This window comes from Alosa sapidissima, chromosome 13 (assembly GCF_018492685.1).
Source record: "Alosa sapidissima isolate fAloSap1 chromosome 13, fAloSap1.pri, whole genome shotgun sequence".
NCBI classification, from domain to species: Eukaryota; Metazoa; Chordata; class Actinopteri; order Clupeiformes; family Clupeidae; genus Alosa; species Alosa sapidissima.
This window is the reverse complement of record NC_055969.1, coordinates 31,153,917-31,174,067: the sequence shown is the minus strand read 5'-3', so window position 1 is coordinate 31,174,067 and position 20,151 is coordinate 31,153,917. Positions and strand designations below refer to the sequence as shown.

The 20,151-nt window shown below is 47.0% G+C and overlaps 1 protein-coding gene across 5 annotated transcripts in view; it reads left to right on the top strand.

The window, feature by feature from the left end:
- The window catches only part of dennd1a (DENN/MADD domain containing 1A), an 87,445-nt gene that overhangs the window by 62,376 nt on the left and 4,918 nt on the right, over positions 1–20,151 (top strand). For 2 of the 5 annotated variants that reach the window (XM_042059089.1, XM_042059087.1), the window contains 10 exons: positions 86–211; positions 10,092–10,193; positions 10,434–10,521; positions 10,643–10,683; positions 10,850–10,921; positions 11,751–11,807; positions 12,345–12,479; positions 15,196–15,258; positions 17,264–17,334; positions 19,684–19,812. In XM_042059089.1, coding sequence (XP_041915023.1) covers positions 86–211; positions 10,092–10,193; positions 10,434–10,521; positions 10,643–10,683; positions 10,850–10,921; positions 11,751–11,807; positions 12,345–12,479; positions 15,196–15,258; positions 17,264–17,334; positions 19,684–19,812 — 884 coding nt within the window. The remainder of the gene's footprint in view (positions 1–85; positions 212–10,091; positions 10,194–10,433; positions 10,522–10,642; positions 10,684–10,849; positions 10,922–11,750; positions 11,808–12,344; positions 12,480–15,195; positions 15,259–17,263; positions 17,335–19,683; positions 19,813–20,151) is intronic. The other 3 variants (XM_042059088.1, XM_042059090.1, XM_042059091.1) reach the window with 3 other exon arrangements.

Here is a 20,151-nt window from a genome sequence, read left to right as displayed (position 1 = left end):
CATTTGAAATTCATAAAAACTGCAATTTTTTGCTGTGCTGTTCACGCTTGCTGTGCTGAGAACATGGGTTCTGTTATCTCTGCAGGTGTCGTCCCTGAAGAACCGTCTGAAGAAGGTCTCCACCACAACCGGTGATGGAGTGTCCAGGGCCTTCCTCAAAGCCCAAGCTGCCCTCTTCGGCAGCTACAGGAACGCACTACAGATTGAACCGGTGAGAGCTTTTGGCAGACAAGCGAATAGAATCGAATTAGAATGAACGACAGATAGGCAGTCAGTCAGTCAGTGGAGCGACGGAGGGAATCTGCGACAGCATGAGTGAGTGATTGAGCGAGAGGAATGATAAACAGAGGAACGACCAGGAAAATCAAAAGTGATTTGAAGTTAATGGAACAAGCAAAGGGGTCCCTCATGGAAAGACAGAAAAGAGGGATGGCGGTAGATGTGGATTAGAGGCGGTGCGCCACCCTGTCTGAAGCCTCTGATGCTGGGGAGCATTTCTGACTTGTGATGTGTGTGTGTGTGAGTGTGTGTGAGTGAGTGTGTGCATTTGTTTTGTGCCTGTGATGTGGCATATGATGACTCCTGTGTATCTGCTTGAGGAGCGTGCTGAAGTGAACATCACACCTGCATAAACACCCGGCTCCGAAGCGAAGCGAAGAGCAACGTGCGAAAGACAGAGCTAGAGAGAGAGAGAGAGAGAGAAACGAGAGAAGGGAAAAGGGAAAAGGGAGAGGTGGCGGCTCGCTGATTATTCAAAATATTCTACCATATGTTGTCAACGTCTGATCCGTGCATCGTCTGGGCTCGATTCGTCTATTTTAAAATCATCTCCGAGACGGATTTACATATTTTAGACAGGACAATATGAATAAAACAAATATAGGTGTCAATCATGGCCGAGTGCACACTAGGGTGGTGGGGTGGTGGTGGTGGTGGTGGTGGTGGGGGGTTGAGGAGGGTGAGGCGTTAAGGCCCCGGTGTGAATAATAGCATTAGTGATGTAGATCACCGTAACCCCCACCTCCCCCACCCCCCAGTGCCGTGGCCAGGGGAAGAAAAGCCCCATGCGGCCCAGGCCGGGGCCCTGTCCTGTGGGGAGCACTGCCGCCCAACAATGGGCCCAGCTGGTTCTCATGTCACATATGGGAGCCCTGTACTCTCACTTGCAATCTGTCACTACCCTGTGGCTAACGTGTGCTAAAGCCCCTCCGCATCAACGAGTTTGGAGGGGGATGACTGGGTCCGAGTAGTGTTAAAATCAGCTGGTGATGCGGATAGGTGTTGCAGAAGACTCTGGTACACACAAGCACGTAGTTTGACAAGCTGTCTGCCAAACATAATAATGGCAGAAGAGTTGTGGTTTCATACATTGTATAACTATGGGAGTAGACGAGATAATATTGCATGTTTTTAAGTAGACAGGATATGTTTTAACAGGAAACTTTGAGGACCGCTACAGTGCCCTCCACATTTATTGGCACCCCTGGTAAAGATGACTAAAAAGTGTTTTTTTTTATTTTATCCGTGGCCCCTTCATCTTAGTTTCACAATGAAAACAATGAGGAAAAATCCAACCTTGAACAAAAAAATCCTAAAAGAAATCACAATTACTGGCACCTCTAGAAAATCGTACCGTATACATTTGTATAAATAAGATGTAAGTGATTTTTCCCCTTTTATAGTTGTTTGAGGCAATCAGCGTGCTTTTCAATGTTCAAGCAGCAATCCATGATTTTTTGTTTCATTGTCCTTTAAGGTATGAAAATAAAGTCACACAAAGATCAAACGGCGTAGTCATTCCTTAACATGGAAAATCAAATGTATTATTCTTGGTAAGTCAGAAAATGGGTATTTAAAAGATGCACTTGCCCATAACTGCCACATATTTACAGTAATCAATCATTACGAAGTTCCAATCAAATGGAACTGTTACAAACTTGCTTGGAATAGGACCCGTGTCTATTTCACCCCTACGCACAGTGAAGAGGATAGGAAGAGAGGCAAAAATTCCCTAAGAACCACTTGGGGTCACCAAGTCTAAAAAATAAACATTAGAAGTACCTTCATGCTAAAAGATTTAACTGCATTTAACTACAAATATAAAAGGTTGGAGTTGCTAAAAGCTATTGGTACATTGCCTGGAATTGTGTTCTATAATGGTCAGATGAAAAGAAAATTGAGCTTTTTGCCAACAAATATTCAAGGTGGGTTTGGCATTCTTGACTATACAGAAAAGAGCCCCATGCCAAAGTATGGTTTAGGGTCTATGATGTTCTGGGACTTTTTTAATCCAAAGGCCCGGGAAACTTCATTAGGGTTCATGGTATCATGAACTGCAGGAAATACCTGGGTATTTTATATAAAAGTATTGGATCTTTAAGCAGGTTTACTGAACACAAAATCAAGTTTCTACCATGGTAATGTCAGTTTCCTCATCTAAACTCTGTAACACTGTAGAAAATCAGTACAGACGATCCGGAGATCTGTAAAGAGAATTGCTCTCAAATCCCTGACATTGTATTCTCTAACTTTGATATGTTATAGGCTCCTTTAATGGCAAAATGTTTTACAGAAAATTAAATGAAGGGGTGCTATTAATTGTTGTGTATATTTTTGTATGTATTTATTTCTTTATGAGGATTTTCTTCTCAGACTAAATTTGCATCCCTGCAATGTTGGCTTTTTCCTCGTTGTTTTCATTGTGAAACTAAGATAAAATGCCAACAGATGATGTTTTATACCTCTTTTTTACTAATTTTTACCAGGGGTGGCAATAAAAATGGAGGGTGCTGTATTTTCTGTTCAGCCCACCCCAGTGTCTCTCTTGTTTTCTATCTTTCTCTGAGTGTTTCACAGTCACATGACTCACCCACGATTTGTGGTCTCATGAGATCCGCGGCAGCGTTGCCATCTCTACAGTGGACTCCCATCCTGTTGCCTGGGTTACTGAGGTCATTGTGCATAAGCCCTCACATTACTGTGGTTGTGGACTAAACTAGCAATCAGCCCCACAACTAAATCAGAGCTAACTTTGCCAAACAAATAATTACAGCAGAAATCGTGAAATAAATATGACACATAGCCTCCTAGTCTAAGTCTTAGGCACATGTCAGGGGTGACTGTAGTCATATGCAGGAGCTGGATTTAGGTGACGAGTGGGCATGTTTGGCCCGTGACCTTTTGGCCAGAGCAGAAGTTGGGCAATTTAGATGTAAAATTATGCAGAGGGCCAATTTTTTGTGGCTGCAAATGAACTACTTTTAGAGTGATGACTAATAGTCTCACATACAAGTGTGCGTACATACACATACAGAGAAAGACACGAGCGCACATACCCTAGCATACATGAGCACGCACACACCACACAGAAAGATACTAAGCAGTTACACACACGCACACACACACATACACACATACGCACACACAGGTAATGAGGGGCGAGTGCCGGGTTTTCTGGCTGTGGTCCTGGTTGTAATGATGTTATCTGCACGGTAGCCGCCAGGGACGGTCAGGCCATTTAATGTGCTAATGCCTGACCAGGTGGTCCCGCCACCCAGACTGACCCAGAGCCCACCGCCGCCACCACTGCTGATGCTGCCGCAGCGCTGTGCCCATTACCGTAACGAGACCACTTTAGTCGCCAGCTTACCTGTGCCAAGGGCTCGGACATACTGAGTGTGTGTGTGCGTGTGCGGTTATATAGAGCTCTTTGCATACGGTATTACTTTTAAATGTAGGCCAGTGGAGAGGAGTTTGCGAGCACACAGTAAGCCGTCTTTATGTATGTGGAGGCAATGTGAGTTGACTGATAAGCAGAGTGCATTATTTCCATTGGGTGCATGCTATGATGGATGTATGGCACAGAATGTCTACACTGCTGTTCATTGGAATGGATATGCTTATGCTCATATAGTGCAACATTTGCCTGCATTTTTATGACAGATTGAATTTGACAATACCGTTATGTGCTGTATTTGCATATACGTATACTGTGACAGAGAGAGAGAGGTGTGTGTGTGTGTGTGTGTGTGTGTGTGTGTGTTGTGCGTGCGTGCGTGCGTGCGTGTGTGTGTGTGTGTGTACTAAGCATGAGAGTGTGTAACTATATATTTGCATGTATTCAGTGACAGACTAGACATTAGGAGACAGTTGCACTCTGTATGTGATACCTGTGTGTGTGTGTGTGTGTGGCTGTATCTGTGGCTGTGTGTGTGTGTGTGTGTGGCTGTGGCTGTATCTGTGTCTGTGGCAGAGTGGGGGTAATGTACTGCTCAGTTTGAAGTGCCAAGCCGGGAGATGCTCCCTGACAGCTCATTTTGACAGTGTGTAATGGAAGCACGATGCATGGCCATGGTGTGTGTGTGTGTGTGTGTGTGTGTGTGTGTGTGTGTGTGTGTGTGTGTACAATTCTGTATGTGCATGTGAGTGTGTGTTTCCATATCCGTGTGTGTGTGTGAGACTGACAGGGCGGTGTGACGGGGCGTAGTGAGGGCCCGATGCGGGGCCGTGTCACACACAAGCGCTCACTCGCTCTGGCAGGCTGCATCCAAGCGTGCGCTCAAATCTGTTTTTCCCATTTCCTCATAAACGTCTCCACGGAAACGACAAGCCTGCGCGGCCTCGGGAAGCCCGACTCACTTTCGCCCGCCTCCCACTGGAGACGGCACAGGAAGAGAGAGTGTGTGTGTGTGTGTGTGTGTGTGTGTGTGTGTGTGTGTTAGGAAGAGAGACAGAGAGAGACCAGTGGTGTGTGCTTGTGTTTATGTAACACCAAGGAAGAAGTGTGAGTTTGTATAATATTCATTAAAGCAGTGTGTGTGAGTACAGTATGCAAATACTGTAAATGTAGTCATATACTGTAAATGTATCCACACAGTGAATCGTATGTTTTGGAAGTGTCTGAGCTTTGGCGAATGCATATCTGTTTAGTTGTGTTGGAATATAAGTGTGGTTTTGCATTCATATTCTGGAAGAGTGGAAGTGAATTTGTTAGCGAACTGTGGTCATGTATTGTATTTGTGTCTGTGTATATGCAAGCACAGCTCCTTCCCCGAGCTTTTTTTATTTCACTCACCAAAAAATGTAGATTTTTTTTTGTTTCACATAGTGTATTTAGCACGTTTTTCTCATTCCCCATAATCTTTTTTGTCATGCAAAAGAAGTAGTAGTTTGGAAATAAAATCATTTCTGCTCCCTACTCTGGGATCCGTTACGGGTGTAATGAGCAGAAAGTGGTTGCATAGTGTGCTGAGTCCACATCTCCATACTGCTACGCTTAGCAGAATTAACACTTTAATGACCTTCCGCGGGAAAAGGTGTTCCTTCGACCCCTGCTCCTCCTCCTCCTCCTCCTTTTTTACTCCCTTGTTCACTCGCACCATCTCCGAGTCTCGCTCCCTTGCTTTTTCTCTCTCTTCCTCTCTCTCTTCCTCTCTCTCTTCCTCTCTCTCTTCCTTCACACCGCTCTCTTCCTCTTTTTTCTTTCGTTTTTTCTCGCTCTATGGCAGACAGACATGCATGGGGGCCATTTTGAGAGGCTTGTGTTTCATTAGCGTGATGCGAGTGGACAGTGCTAAGCTGCTAGCAGCCCGCTCACTGACAGCTAATTATCCGAATGAGACTCATACGCTGATAGAGAGCCACGCAGAGATACACTGGGTGGGGGTGGGGGACAACAAGAGGGAGAGAGAGCAAGTGAGAGAGAGAGAGAGAGAGACACACACACACACACACACACACAGACACACACGCACAGATAAACACTACTGTTTTCCCCAGCATATCTTGTGAAGTTTTACACGTGTTAAATGTTTAAGAATGTATAATTGGATGCTCAGTTTGCTCAGGAAAAAAAATGCCTGGACCAAAAAAAAAAAAAAAGGGGGAGAATACTTTTGAGACGTGCTCTGTCGGAAGAGTAAAATCGGGGTTTTGCCGCTGTGGCCATTGGAGAGTTGTGGCTCTGCTGATCAAGTACGGAGAGCTGTTATAATTCCTCAAGAATGGTTTAACTTCCTGTCCAATCAACACCAGCGGTCCCTGGCTGCCTCTGCAATCAGCCATGGGAAATCTCCGCACTTCAAATGAAGATAAAGCCGATTAGATCTGCCAGCAGGATTTCACATCCGCTAAATATTATCTTAACTCTGGCACATAATACATCTGTACAAAGCTGCAGATGAAAGTACACACCGTTTTGTGATGCGCCGCGCTAATTGTCAACAGTTTGATTGAATTCTCTGATAAGGGTTGTCACTTCTTTGTAAAGTTCAGTTATTTTCAAACGCTATATTCATTTCAATAGGTTTCTTAAGAACGACCGCTACAGGCATCATTTTCTTTTAGCTGAACGAAACCCTAGTGGAGAGCTCGAGACTTCCCCACTTTGAGACACCACCGCTATGAGACACCACCGCTATGAGACTTCCCCGCTATGAGACACCACCACTATGAGACACCACCACTATGAGACTTCCCCACTATGAGACACCACCACTATGAGACACCACCGCTATGAGACACCACCACTACACCACCGCTATGAGACACCACCACTATGAGACACCACCACTACACCACCGCTATGAGACACCACCACTATGAGACACCACCACTATGAGACACCACCACTATGAGACTTCCCCACTATGAGACACCACCACTATGAGACACCACCACTATGAGACACCACCACTACACCACCACTATGAGACACCACCACTATGAGACACCACCGCTATGAGACACCACCACTATGAGACTTCCCCACTATGAGACACCACCACTATGAGACACCACCACTTATGCACCCTGTGTTTGATTATGCCCACTGTTTACTATCAGCAGAACCCTGACCCCTGACCTGGACAGGACCAGCACTAGAGCGGTGGCCAGAGACATGGCCACTTCATCCCCCCCCCCCACATACACACACACACACACACCCGTCCCTCCTCCTCTGTGCCCCATTCCACATGGCTAGCCTTGCCTTTAGGGTCAGTGAGCCTGCTCCCACACACTCCCCCCCCCCCCCCCCCCACACCACACACACACACACACACACACACACACACACACATCCACCTCATCCCCCCCCCCCCCCCCCCCCCCCCCCCCCACACCACACACACACACACACACACACATCCACCTCATTCCCCCGCACCTCCCCTCTCTCTCTCCCCTCGGTCAGGGGGTGCCTGGTCCGAGCCCTGATCCGGGGGCCGGAGGCTTGGACAGGCACCTCTCGAGCCACGTCCCCCCACCCACAGTCCACCCTGGCCAGGCAGCGGCGAGCAGGGCACAGGGCCCTTGTTGCCATTCAGCGCATTGTTCACAGTTCATGAACTGGTATGAACTCACACAGAGTGTGTGAGAGCTCCCACGGAGCTGGGGAGAAAGGTGGGGGGGGGGGGGGGGCGGGGGGGGGGGGGGGTCAGTGGCTCAGTTGAGGCTACGGAGAGCCGGAGAGGGCATTATGTTGTAAACATCCATGACAGTGGACATTAGGATTAATGCTGTGTTAAACAAGTGCTCTTTTGTGTTGCGTGAAGCGGTGTGTGTCACTGGCATTGTGTGTGTTCAGTCACGTAAGCGCTCTGTGTGTGCTTATGTGTCCTCATATATGTATGGGGGTTGGAATGTGTAGGAGGTGTAAGTTTACCATTCCGTGTGTGTGTGTGTGTGTGTGTGTGTGTGTGTGTGTGTGTGTTTTGGTCAGATTTGGTGAGTGTTTACTGTGTGTTCACCCCGTCTTGGGTTCTGTTGTTGGTGGCCCCTGCTATATTGGTACAGCACTGCCACCTACAGGCTTATAGTAACTATTGACCATACCCAGCACCTGACTGGAACGCTCAACTAATTACAGGATGTTTTGTTTTTTTGTGTAGCCAGGTTATCGTTATCATTTGTGTAGCCAGGTTATTGTTATAGCAAATGCAACAAACTGGACGGGGGAGGTGGGGGGATGCAGGAGGAAGGAAGATTATGAGGAGTTGCATCCAATGAACACAGAATATGAGCACACTGCTGGTCAGATGTTGTTTAAAACAGCATCCTTTGGAGCGTTTGGTCTGAAGGCCTCTGCGTGCATGAAATCCTTACCCATATGAAACCCTCACCCATAATCTGTGAGTGTGATGGGCACCTCTTCAGTGTGGAATGGAACAGTTCACCTGCACTGATTTCTCCAGTTAGTGTGTACATTTGAATCAGTAGAACTATGTTTATTTATTTGTGTTGTGTGTGTGTGTGTGTGAGAGAGAGAGAGAGTGAGTGTGTGTGGTGGGCGTTCAGATGAGCAGTGGCTGAAGCTGGCCTCAGGCCCCTGGGCTGCTAATTAGTTTCTGTAATGAAGCCTGCAGCGCTCTTCTGAGAAAGCAACCACACACACACACACACACACACACACACACACACACACACACACACACACACACACACACACACACACACACACACACACACACACACACACCCATACTCACTCATCATAGATAGGCCTATACATAGGGAAACCTATACACTACAGAACTGAGCAGTCATAGCAACAATAATTTGTATGTCCAGACATATTGATAAAACTGCAAAACACACAGATGCACGCATACACACACAACTCATCCATGAATTATACACCCACATTTACACAGTGCATTACACAGCAATAACTAAGCAAAGATGTAGGAATATGCTTTCCACACATAGAATTGTACATTATACAATGTACACCACCCTTTCCTGTCAGAACTAAACCACCAACTGATTAAGTCTGTGTCTACATTTAGGTAGCTTTTCAGGTACTGAATGTTTCACAGAATTGCATTCAGCAGGATTTGCAGCGGGAATGTTGTTCTCTAAACTCTATTCTGCTATTTTAGGCTGTGCAAGTGTTATTTAGTGTAACTTAGACAATGCTGTGGCAGTGGGAACTGCTATTGCAACTTATCGAATGAACATTATCTGTCTCACAGACATGAATGATGCTCAGTTTTCGAGACAGATATCTCCCGACTTAGCAGAGGAAAACAGTCCTGTTCAGTCTGATCTCTGGTCCTGAAGGAAAGCCATCTTTGATCTGCTTTGAGAGGTGTGTGTGTGTGTGTGTGTGTGTGTGTGTGTGCGTGCGTGCCTGTGCCTGTGCCTGCCTTATGACAGATAGTCATACCAACAAACAGATCAGCAGGATATCTAAATCAGTTCCAGCAGGAACCCTTTCTCTACCCTTGTAATGTCCACTCTTCTCCCTGTTGATTGACAGTCCGACAATAATGAGCCACAACCAAAAGCTAGCACACCTTGTTCTAGCATTCAGCTCGGCTCTGCAGGAGGGAGCGATCGTTAGCAGGAGAACCAGGCGTCCATGCAGTGACCTGTAGATTAAAGCAGTCGGAACTTGTCAGAATGGGAGAGATATTAGAAGTCGCAGAGCCTAAGAAGACGTCACTCACAGGACATGTCACAGAGAGTGTCACAGGATGCTTGTGGAGCTGCCAGTCTATGTGTGTCGGGGACAGCAGAGCCAGGCTACATCTAGCTTTGATTCTGTTGCAGGACAACTGGGGAGAGTATACTGTAGTACAATAGGCAGACTTTATGATATCCTATCATTGGATACTGTTGCAATACAAGGCACTCGTACCAATGAGACTTCACTGGGAATTTTTCTCTGGCCTCTTTACAATACTTACTCCCACCCTACATCTAACTGTACGTACACACCGCCGCCGACTTGAGCTGCAAAAGAAGCTCTGGCCGCCCAGTCAAGGACGCTTGTCAAAAAGCACAGGGAAGCTTTTGACGCTTTGGCCGCTCTGACGTGGTAGCATTCTACGTTGCTTGTTGTTTGCCGCTGAACCGCGTCATAGCTCATTAGCATAAAGTTCACATTTCAACGTTCTGCTTGACCTTCAAGTCGCTCAAGACGCCAAAAACGTGACGCCGACAGATTTGCCACTTCTTGCTTGCAGCAAGTCGGCAGCGGTGTGTACGTACAGTGAGGTGGAGAAGTACATGAACAGTCTCTCTCTCTTTCCCAATGTTATGTCTTGCCTCTGATCCTCCCGTGTGTGTGTGTGTGTGTCTGTCCTCAGGAGGAGCCCATCACGTTCAGTGAGGAGGTGTTTGTGGCCCACCGCTCCAGTGCCATGAGGCAATTCCTGCAGAACGCTATCCAGTTGCAGCTCTTCAAACAGGTCCATCCACCAGCACACACACACACACACAAACACACACACACACACACACACACATCACTCCCATTTACTAGCCAATTAGATGGAGGTGTTCTTCACGGTACTGGGAAACACCATCAACTGGATACTTGACTTGTTTCACTTCATGTGTACATTGTTTAAAAACTTGTTGACGTTATGAAATCTGTGTGTGTGTGTGTGTGTGTGTGTGTGTGTGTGTGTGTGTGTGTGTGTGTGTAGTTCATAGATGGCCGTCTGGACCTGCTGAATGCGGGAGAGGGTTTCAGCGACGTGTTTGAAGATGAGATCAACATGGGGGAATATGCAGGTGAGCCACCGTCTCCATTGACAAACTCATTTCTGATGGACAAGCTCATTTGTCAGTTGCTCTTGACGACTGCGGTTGTCTTCGTTTTCTTCTGACCCTTCATCTGTTGCTTGTTCCACAGGCAGTGACAAAGTGTACCACCAGTGGCTACTAACAGTGAAGGTACGCATACTCGGAGTAGACTCCTGAAAGTGTACTGGTCAGTCAATGAGGAAGTAGAATTTGGTAACGATTCTCTGTTGAAATACGAAGACCCGTAAGGAACCAGGATGGTAGCTCTGCAGTGGCCTGGCTTATCAGAGGTGTGTGGTGTGTGTTTCTTCAACAGAAGGGTGGTGGCGCGATATTCAACACTGTAAGGACCAAGGCCAACCCGGCTATGAAAACCGTCTACAAGTTTGTAAGTTCTGCCACGATTTTCCAGCTCATCGTTTCACAAACTTTTTTTTATAACTAATCCACACTTCACTTCACGTCAAATTAATCTGATGCGCAGCAGTGCTTTTAATCCTCCATGTCACATATAATGTGTTATTTTGGTGTAAGAACACACACTTCCCCATAGTGCACCTATACATTTCCATATGTCAAACCTGTATAAACAGAAGAGACTGAAGCAGCTCCTGTGATCACGAGCTGCATGCCAGCATCCCCTGACAGTCTTTGGATGGACAGTGTTATCGGATTGGCTGTTTGCTAGAATGAAAGCAGGCACCACTTGAAGAGAGAGAGAGAGAGGGAGGGAGAGAGAGAGAGAGAGAGAGATGTATGGAAGGATGGAGATGAGAGATGAAGGCAGGTATAGGGGGATGGAGAAGAGAGGGAGAGCAGGCTGACAGATGAGGAGGGTGGTGGTGGTGGTGGTGGTGGTCCCTTTCACACAAAAGAGCTACTTATCAGCTATCACATGATCGCTAGGTGACAGCTGACATGAACCACCCTCTTACGCACACATACACTACACATACACATACATACACACATACATACATACATACATACATACATACATACATTCGCACTCATAACAATACATAGTACATAACATACCGGTACATAGTACACAACACACACACAAAATCACATTCTGATTGAATATGAATCACATTCAGACACACACACACACACACACACCTTTTTAGCCTTGGTACATTGAACAGGTCACAGGTTTGTTCTCACCTGGTCCCATTGTTGCCATAACCAGGTTTGTTTGCGTATGTCGCCCACAGGCCAAAGACCACGCCAGGATGGGCATCAAGGAGGTGAAGAGTCGACTGAAGCAGAAGGTATTTGCTACAATTTTCTGTCTCTTCTCTATTGAGATGCACTGTGAATTTACCCTCTGGCATAACTGAACTGATACAAAATAGTTTTTGTATTGCTTCAGTTTGTTTGAAATGTTGAAGGTAATGATACATGCATTTTCATTATGAACACTTCTCAAAGTCATTTGATCTGCTACTACGGTATAACAGCCTAAGCTCTACAACACACACGCGCACACACACACACACACACAAACACAAACACACACAATTGGCTGTGGTGATGGAGATTCTGATTGTTAACGCGTCCCTTTGCGCTGACAGTCTCTCCTCCTCTCCCTCGTTTCATTGACTCACTCCACATCCCCTTCCCCTCTCGTTGTCACCTTTGACCTTTTTACTACCCCGTCGGACCCCCCCTACCCCCCCCCCCCCCCCCCGCCGAACACACACACACTCTGGCTCCAGCCGAGCCTGCCCCGCAGTCTGTCATCTCTGCCCCTCACTCTGCACCAAGAGCATTCCTGGCCTTGCATCTCTCCTTACCCCTCTGTCCAGGAGCTGACGGAGAACGGCTACTCGGCGGCCGGCGAGGACGGACAGAGGCCCGCGCCCACGCGCTCCCCCTCCGCCGATGGCAAGGACCTGCGCACCTGGGACGACCGCCGGCCAATTACAGTGCACTTTGGACAGGTAAGACCTGGGCTGGGCCTGGGGAATGGGCCTGAGAGGGGAGGGGGCAGATTTTATGTACTGTATGGGCAGAAATGTGCTTGTATGTTGTTTGTTTGGCGGTACTAGTCTATCATAGTATTTGTGTGTTTGAATGTGTTTGAATATATGTCACTGCATATACTGGTGTTCCACTGTGTGTTTGTGTGTGCGTTTGTGTGTTTCTCGTATATTTGAGTGTAGGAGTGTGTTTTAACACTAAAATATCTTTGCACATACTCTGTGTGTGTGTGTGTTTTTCTTCTGGAGAGACGTTAATGTGAGACAGGATGTTGATAGGGTGTGATTCACAGTGTGAGTGTGTTTGTAAAGTATGTAAGAGAGAACCTGTAGTCGTTGCTTATTTTCATACCTCAACTGTAAATAGAATTTTAGAAATAGTCGCTGCATATACGCCTCGTCTCCATGGCGACATATAAGGTGGTGGCCCTTGTGTACAGTAATCTGCCAGGCTGTGACCTTGGGGATGTCGGGCGCTACACACCTGGGCCCAAACACACCATCACACAGTGATGTGATGTGCAGATGGTGATAATCTCTCTGGGTGGGTTCATGGTGATGACATCTCATAGGGTGGTTTATCAGCAACCTCAATCATCAGAGAGTCGGCATGCCGTTGCACACAGATCCAGGATCAGTGATTACTATTCACAGAAGCGAAGAATGATCTTTTATTTTTTCGAGGTGTGCTTTTGCTAAGAGAAAAACGGGTCCAGGAGTTATTTTGTTCCTCCATAATAGCGCCATAATGAACATGTCCTCCATAATACTGAATGTTCTTCCACTTCAGTTGTAGTCCCTCTCCCTTAAGGGTAACCAGCAGCTTTCCTACTGATGTAATGCTGTTCAATCCAGCAATGAGCAGCGTCACCTCCATCCCCCCTCCCCAGGACACACAGATGGGAGGAGAGTCGCCACAGGAGGGAAACACCCTCGAGCAGAACCCACCTCGAGCAGAACCCACCTCCAGGGGGGTGGGGTGGGGGCAACAGAGCAAGGAGGCAAAAAAGGAAATCACATTAAAATTCAGTGTTCAATTTACATTGACAGTGTTGATCTGTAAGCTTAGAATAGTCTTTCCCCTCCTAGTAATGCAACGTGCCTCCTGTCTCAATCTCTTCATCTTCATCCTCATCCTCATCTGCCTGTGTCTGCCGCTCCGCTCGCAGGAGACGCTTGACAGTTTCCTCCCCTACCTGACGAACGGGCTGATCAGCTGTGAGCGCGCGTCTCTCGCCGCGTCTGTCTGTTGTCTTTTGAGTCCCGCCCGAGCCTCTGTGTGCTTGTCACTTGGCGCGCCCCGTTGAAAGACACGGGAGCGTCACGTCACGTCACGTCACGTCACGTCTCGTCCCCGGGCTCGGATGGGCTCGCAGGCGTCGCTCTTCAAAGGCGCCTCTGTTCTCCTCTGGCGTTGGCCGACACAACAGACGCTCCCTGCTTGGTACACACACACACACACACACACACACACAAACGCGTAGCTCGCGTGCTTGCATTGCACGTTTGTGTGTGTGTGTGTGCATCTCTTCCTGATCCGTCACGCTTACCGTCATCATTAACGAGGAGCTTGTGGCTGTCGTCGCCACGCCAACGTGGCTGTCATCTCTTCCCCGTTCGATGTGTCGTCCGTCCGCTCACTCCTGCTGGAGCTGGAGGTGTGGGTGGTGGTAGAGGTGCAGGTAGAGATGATGGTGGGGAGGCAGCCTGTGTTCCTCTTTTGTTCCTCCACCACATCGCTGCTCTCTCTCAGGTCTCTCTGATGGCTCCTCTTTCACAGGGAGGCTTCATCATACAGTATATTGGGGATTCCAACAATAACACTGTCAGCAGAGTTACACCGATTGTGCTTTGCTAAACATTCTCTTAAATTTCTCTTGAGCTCACCAGTATAAAAATAGCCCCATGGGACATGTCGCCTGACACACAGCACAGTATACGTTTACATCTCTGTGCACGGCTTTGACCAGCCCCATTATAATGACCACATGAACTGTATTTTGAATGCTCCAAGAGTAACCAAGCAGTGAATCTAATTCATCCCTGTATGGATGTGCTATAGTTATAAAGGCAATGACAGTATAATACAGGCTTTGATTGATTATTAAAGGTGTTTGTTTATTTATTTATTTATTTATTTATTTTTACAGTGAATAAAGCCATTATGATATTTTAATGCTGCACCTCTAAAGATGCCGTGGTGTAGATGTGTACAGATTAATGGCAGGTGAAGGAGATCGTAATCACACTTCATTTGACTCATTTAACTCATTGTCTGAATGGCTCAGGATGAGTGTGTAAGATGTGATGGTAATTTTGATAGATGGCACATTTGTTTTTGACTACAGTTTATGACTTCAAAAACATATATCCATGTATCTGAGAATATGTGTGTGTACATGTTCATATTTGCACAGTATATCAGTATATCTTGAGAGGTAGGGAGTGTGTGTGTGTGTGTGTGTGTGTGTGTGTGTGTGTGTGTGTGTGTGTGTGTGCCGGAGTGTGTGTGTGTGTCGGGAGTGTGTGTGTGCGTGTGTTTGCATGTGCGTGTGTGTGCGTGCGTGTGTGTGTGTGTTTGCGTGTGTGTGTGCGTGTGCGGGTGTTTGCGTGTGTGTGTGTGTGCGTGTGTGTGTGTGTTTTGTCATTGTCTGACCCGTGCGTGTCTCTGGCGCAGTCAGCACCTGCACGTCCAGCACCCCCACGCCCCCCTCCTCCCAAGCTCCAGCGCAACAGACCTGTGAGTACCTGACCCCCTCACCCCTCCAACCTTTAACCTCTGACCTTTAACCCCTCTGCCCTCCCCTGCCTGAGCCTGTCCAGCCCTCCTGGACGGCTTGGGGTGATGGGGTGTGGCGGGGCTCTGGGCAGGCTGGCATGGCCCACTGCATGGGCACTCTGACTGGCATACTGTCTGGTCTGAAGGGCCGTATGAGTGTGAGTGTGGGTATTCTCATTCTGGCTTCCTTCCTTCCTCCATGTGGGGCATACTCACAGCGTAATAACTTCACAATCTCACTTGCTGTGTGTGTCTGTGTGTGTGTGTGTACAGTATGTATGTGTGTTTGGGACATGCTCTTATCTAGGTGTGTGTGTGTGTGTACAGTATGTATGTGTGTTTGGGACATGCTCTTAACTAGGTGTGTGTGTGTGTGTGTGTGTGTGTGTGTACAGTATGTATGTGTGTTTGGGACATGCTCTTAACTAGGTGTGTGTGTGTGTTCGTGTTCCTCTTTGCACGCACTTGACTGCGTGTGCAAATTGTGTACTGATTCTCTAGACTACACCAATGGCTTGCTGTAACACTCTCGTGTGCACTTCCAGCATCTCTGACTGAAACCCTCCAGAAGTGTTTTGATTCTCATCCACCTCTTCCCGCAGCATGCACCTTTTCCAGTCTCGTCTTCAGCTCCACAGGAAACCCCTACTCTATCTGTTGTGTGAATCTACTGCAAATGCTAGGATTTATTTGTATAGAATGTACATACACAGTATATGTGAAAGTATATGTAAGTGGTGTATATATTGCTTGTCTGCTATAGACCCTTTCAAGAGAGTTCCATTATCAGCATCATAGATGGCCCCACAAGGCTTCCGTTGTAACATTCCATATGTTATCTTAATGCAGAGGAAGTAGATTGGGAACCAAATAGAATGTTCAAGCATTGTTTTTGTTTTTATTGTTGAAAGGGTCTATATATTGTTAGCTTATCACCATGGCTGTTGAGTAGACTGATAAAGTGTGTCTGAGACGGTTTCTGAAAGCTTAACTGGGTGTCAGCAGCACTGTGCCCTGGACAGGCTGTGTGTATTATTAATGAGCAGATAGGGTTCACCTAGCTTCTCCAGCAGCAGCAGCGCTTTCTCTAGCCTCTAGGTAGCAGGTTCCACCATCTCCATTTCAAGCAGCTCCAATACAGTCTCTCTCTCTCTCTCTCTCTCTCTCTCTCTCTCTCTCTGCCATTAAGCACTTTTGTCAACCCCCATCTTTTTCTTTATTCTGTGCCTGTCTCTCTTTCTCTCTCTCCATTGCCTCCTGCTGTTTCTCTTTCTCTCTCTCTCTCTCTCTCTCTGGCTCTGTGCTTTGTTCTTTGTCTCTTAATGAAGTCCTCTCCTCATTTCCCTGAGTCCAGCTTAAGGCTGCTCCATGCCACTTCTCTTTTGTCAGCTCAGCGCTGCGCTAATTAGTTTTTCTTGCCCCCCCCCCTCCCCCCTCCCCACCTGTCTTCCTCTTCCTCACTCCTCCACCTCATCCTCAGTCTCTCCATCACTCCTTGTCATCTCCTCCCTCTTGCCCTTTTTCCCTCTCCCTCTGCCGCTCATCTGATCTCCTGACCCCTGGCGTTGGTGTTGACCTTGCTGACCTGGTGCGCGTTGCCGACAGGTTACAGAAATGTGCGAGGGTCAATCATCATTAGTCATCATCCTCACCACTGTCCCTCCAATACTGTTAGTGTGTGTGTGTGTGTGTGTGTGTGTGTGTGTGTGTGTGTGTGTGTGTGTGTGTGTTTGTGTGGAGTGTGTTACTGTTAAGAGTGATATGTGAATAGTATACAATTGAATGTGAGCGTTAGTGAGCTTCTTTGCATGTAGAAGTGTGCACTTTATTGTGTGTGTGTAGGATTATTATTAATACCTCCACTGTGATGGTGGAGGTATTTTACATGGTAAAACTGATGGAAGGTCCATTTTGTCTGACCTCAGTGTTGGACACCAGTAATTTTAGATGTCACGCTTGTTTGCAGGCCCGTCCACCCAGGCCACTGGTAGCCAAGAGACCACGCAGCAATGTGGGCATGGAGAACAGTCCTGAACAGTAAGACACACACACACACACACACACACAATTAAACAAACACACACACACACACACACATACGTACACACACACTCATTTGTACACACATACACACACACATGCACATACGTACACACACACACACATACTGTACACACACACATGCACATACGTACACACACACACACACACACACACACACACACACACACGTACACACGCACTCATATGTACACACACATACACACACACACACACTCATATGCACATGCTAACACAGTCATACCCAAGCAGTGGATTGTAGCAGTTTGGATCCAGATCCAGACTTGACCGCACTGCAAACGTGTCCTTCTAACCAAAACCGATACTAAATTCATTAGATTCATCACTCTCATTGGACATCATTACCATCATGATGTCCCCCACATAAGGCCCTGTTGCCTCCCAGGCTCTAAGTGAAACTTTGAATAATTCCTGGTGTGTGTAAGTGTGAGCGGATCGCTCGTCTTCACACCTGGACCTCACACCCCAGCTTACGAGATTGCGGGGGTGGGTGTTAGCCTGCCGAGCAGGGCTGGGGCGAGAGGTGGGACAAGAGAGACGAGAGGGAGGGGTGACAGGGTCCGGAGTGGAGTGGAGTGGAGTGGGGTGGAGTGGAGTGGAGTGGAGTGGAGTGGAGTGGGGTGGGGTGGGGTGGAGTGGAGTGGGGGGTGGTGGGGGGTGGTTGGCTGACTCAGCAGGTGCAGTTTGACACTAATTAACTTTCACACGTGTGCCAGACATCCCCTCAGGCTGCGCTCCCTTTATTCCCATTAACCCTGTCCACACGTGACCACAATGCGCACTAATCACTCACAAGCACATGCAAGGAACTATCACTGAGTGGAACAAGTGTAATAATGTCTAATGCAATCTTAGAATGTCTCAACAATACACGAGTGAGTGTATGTATGTGTGTGTGTGTGTGTGTGTGTGTGTGTGTGTGTGTGTGTGTGTGTGCACGCTGATCACTTCATTTAGGAAACACACACACACGTATGCATAAATTTTTTCCCCGCTCCTCTGTGAACAAAAGTTTGTGCTAATGAAGAAGTCGGCACGTGAGGGGTTATGATGTTCTTACTTTCACACCTTCTGTGCCAATCTCCAGCTCGCAAACGAAGCCTCATTAACCGCGAGACTTGTGTTTGCCTTATGTCATTTGACTGCGCCATTCACACTCTGTGGGATCTGTGAATATGAATATGTCAAGGGCTTTGTCTTCCTCTGATGAGAATCCTCTCAACTCTGGCATTTAGCCCATAAGCATCAGGTCCCTTATTTAGTTTTCCTGGATGTTCTTCTCAGTTCTAGATATCTCCACAATGTATTTAGTGTGTGAAGGATAAAATGATGCACATTTACTGATCTTCGAGGTACCAGAGGTAGGTTTTCTGTTAATCTTAAGGTCTCTGCAAACGTTTGCAAACAGTTTTAGGAGGTAGATTTCCACCAAATGGATTTCCGCTAAAATGGAATGTTTACACCAAATCGTTTAAATTGAAATGTTCGCCACAAATATTCGCCACTGTTTGCCAAATTTGAACGCACCTCCAATTATCTTAACATCCCTTGAGACTTGATGCTTTCGATCCCTCTTAAGCAGAGGTGCACTGCCATCTTGTGGACTGTCTGGCATGTTGCAAGAGCAGCAAAAGATGCAAATAGCATGTGGTTTTTCAGCATTACCCATGTCAAAAATGACGAACACCGACGTATGTCCTATGAATGTATATATTTGTTTTGTTTTTCCAGCTCATCAGGTAGGACAAGCAGCTGAGTCAAGACTTGTTTTCAAACTAGTCTGTACAACTCCTGAAATCGATAAAACTGGCTAATTGACCAACAACAATCAACAGCTCCTACACTGTCACCAAGGCTACAGCCCTGTGGTCATGCCCACTGTAAACTCTGGCTTAAGCCCAGTGTAAATGCCATGGGAAGATTTTGGGACTGCTTTTCACAGTCTACCATCTGTCCTGAAAATAATTTGTTTTAAACTCAAATTATTATTGTTTTATTTGTGCTTTCCTGTAGTTGTACAAATGCAGTTCAATCCTGTAATCATGTAGTGGTATTTCCATTGGAAGGGTCTTGTATAAATTGAGTTGAATTCACAATGACTGCAACTCTTTCTCCCCCTTTCCTCCTCTCTCTCTCTCCTCCTCTCACACCTTGTTGTTCCCTCTCTCTGTACCCTTTTTGTGCACGCCTGTGTGTGTACTCTGGTTTGGGGCTGCCTCCTCTCCTCTTCTCTTCCTCCTCCCCCCATCCCCTCCTCTGTCCCCCCCCCCCCCCCCCCTCTCTCTCTCTCCCTTGTCCAACCAGCTACGTCCGTCCGACGCGGCACTACACCGTGTTTCTTTCCGAGGAGGACTCAGGCGACGAGCTCCAGCATGACGACGACTCCATCACTGGCTTCCCCGAAAACTTTCTTTTCTCGACCCCCTTTGAATGGTCTCCCCTTTTCTCTTCTCTTCTCTTCCATTCTCGTTTCTGCTTTGCTTTTACTGATTTATTAATTGATTAATTTGTTGAAATGCATGGCCATCCCTGCATGGTCTTTCACGCACACTTGACTGACCAATCACTCATGACATTTATTGCACTCTGATTGGCTAGCTTTTTGTGGCTTGAGAGATGATTGGCTGGCTGACAGGTCATGTGACCTGATGCCTCTCCATTTTCTAGGTAGCAGACTAACATGGGGCATTTATTGCTTTGAGGAGCAGGCTTCAGCCATGGCATGCCATTTCATACTAATACAAAACTGAACTTTTTATCAACGTCTCATTG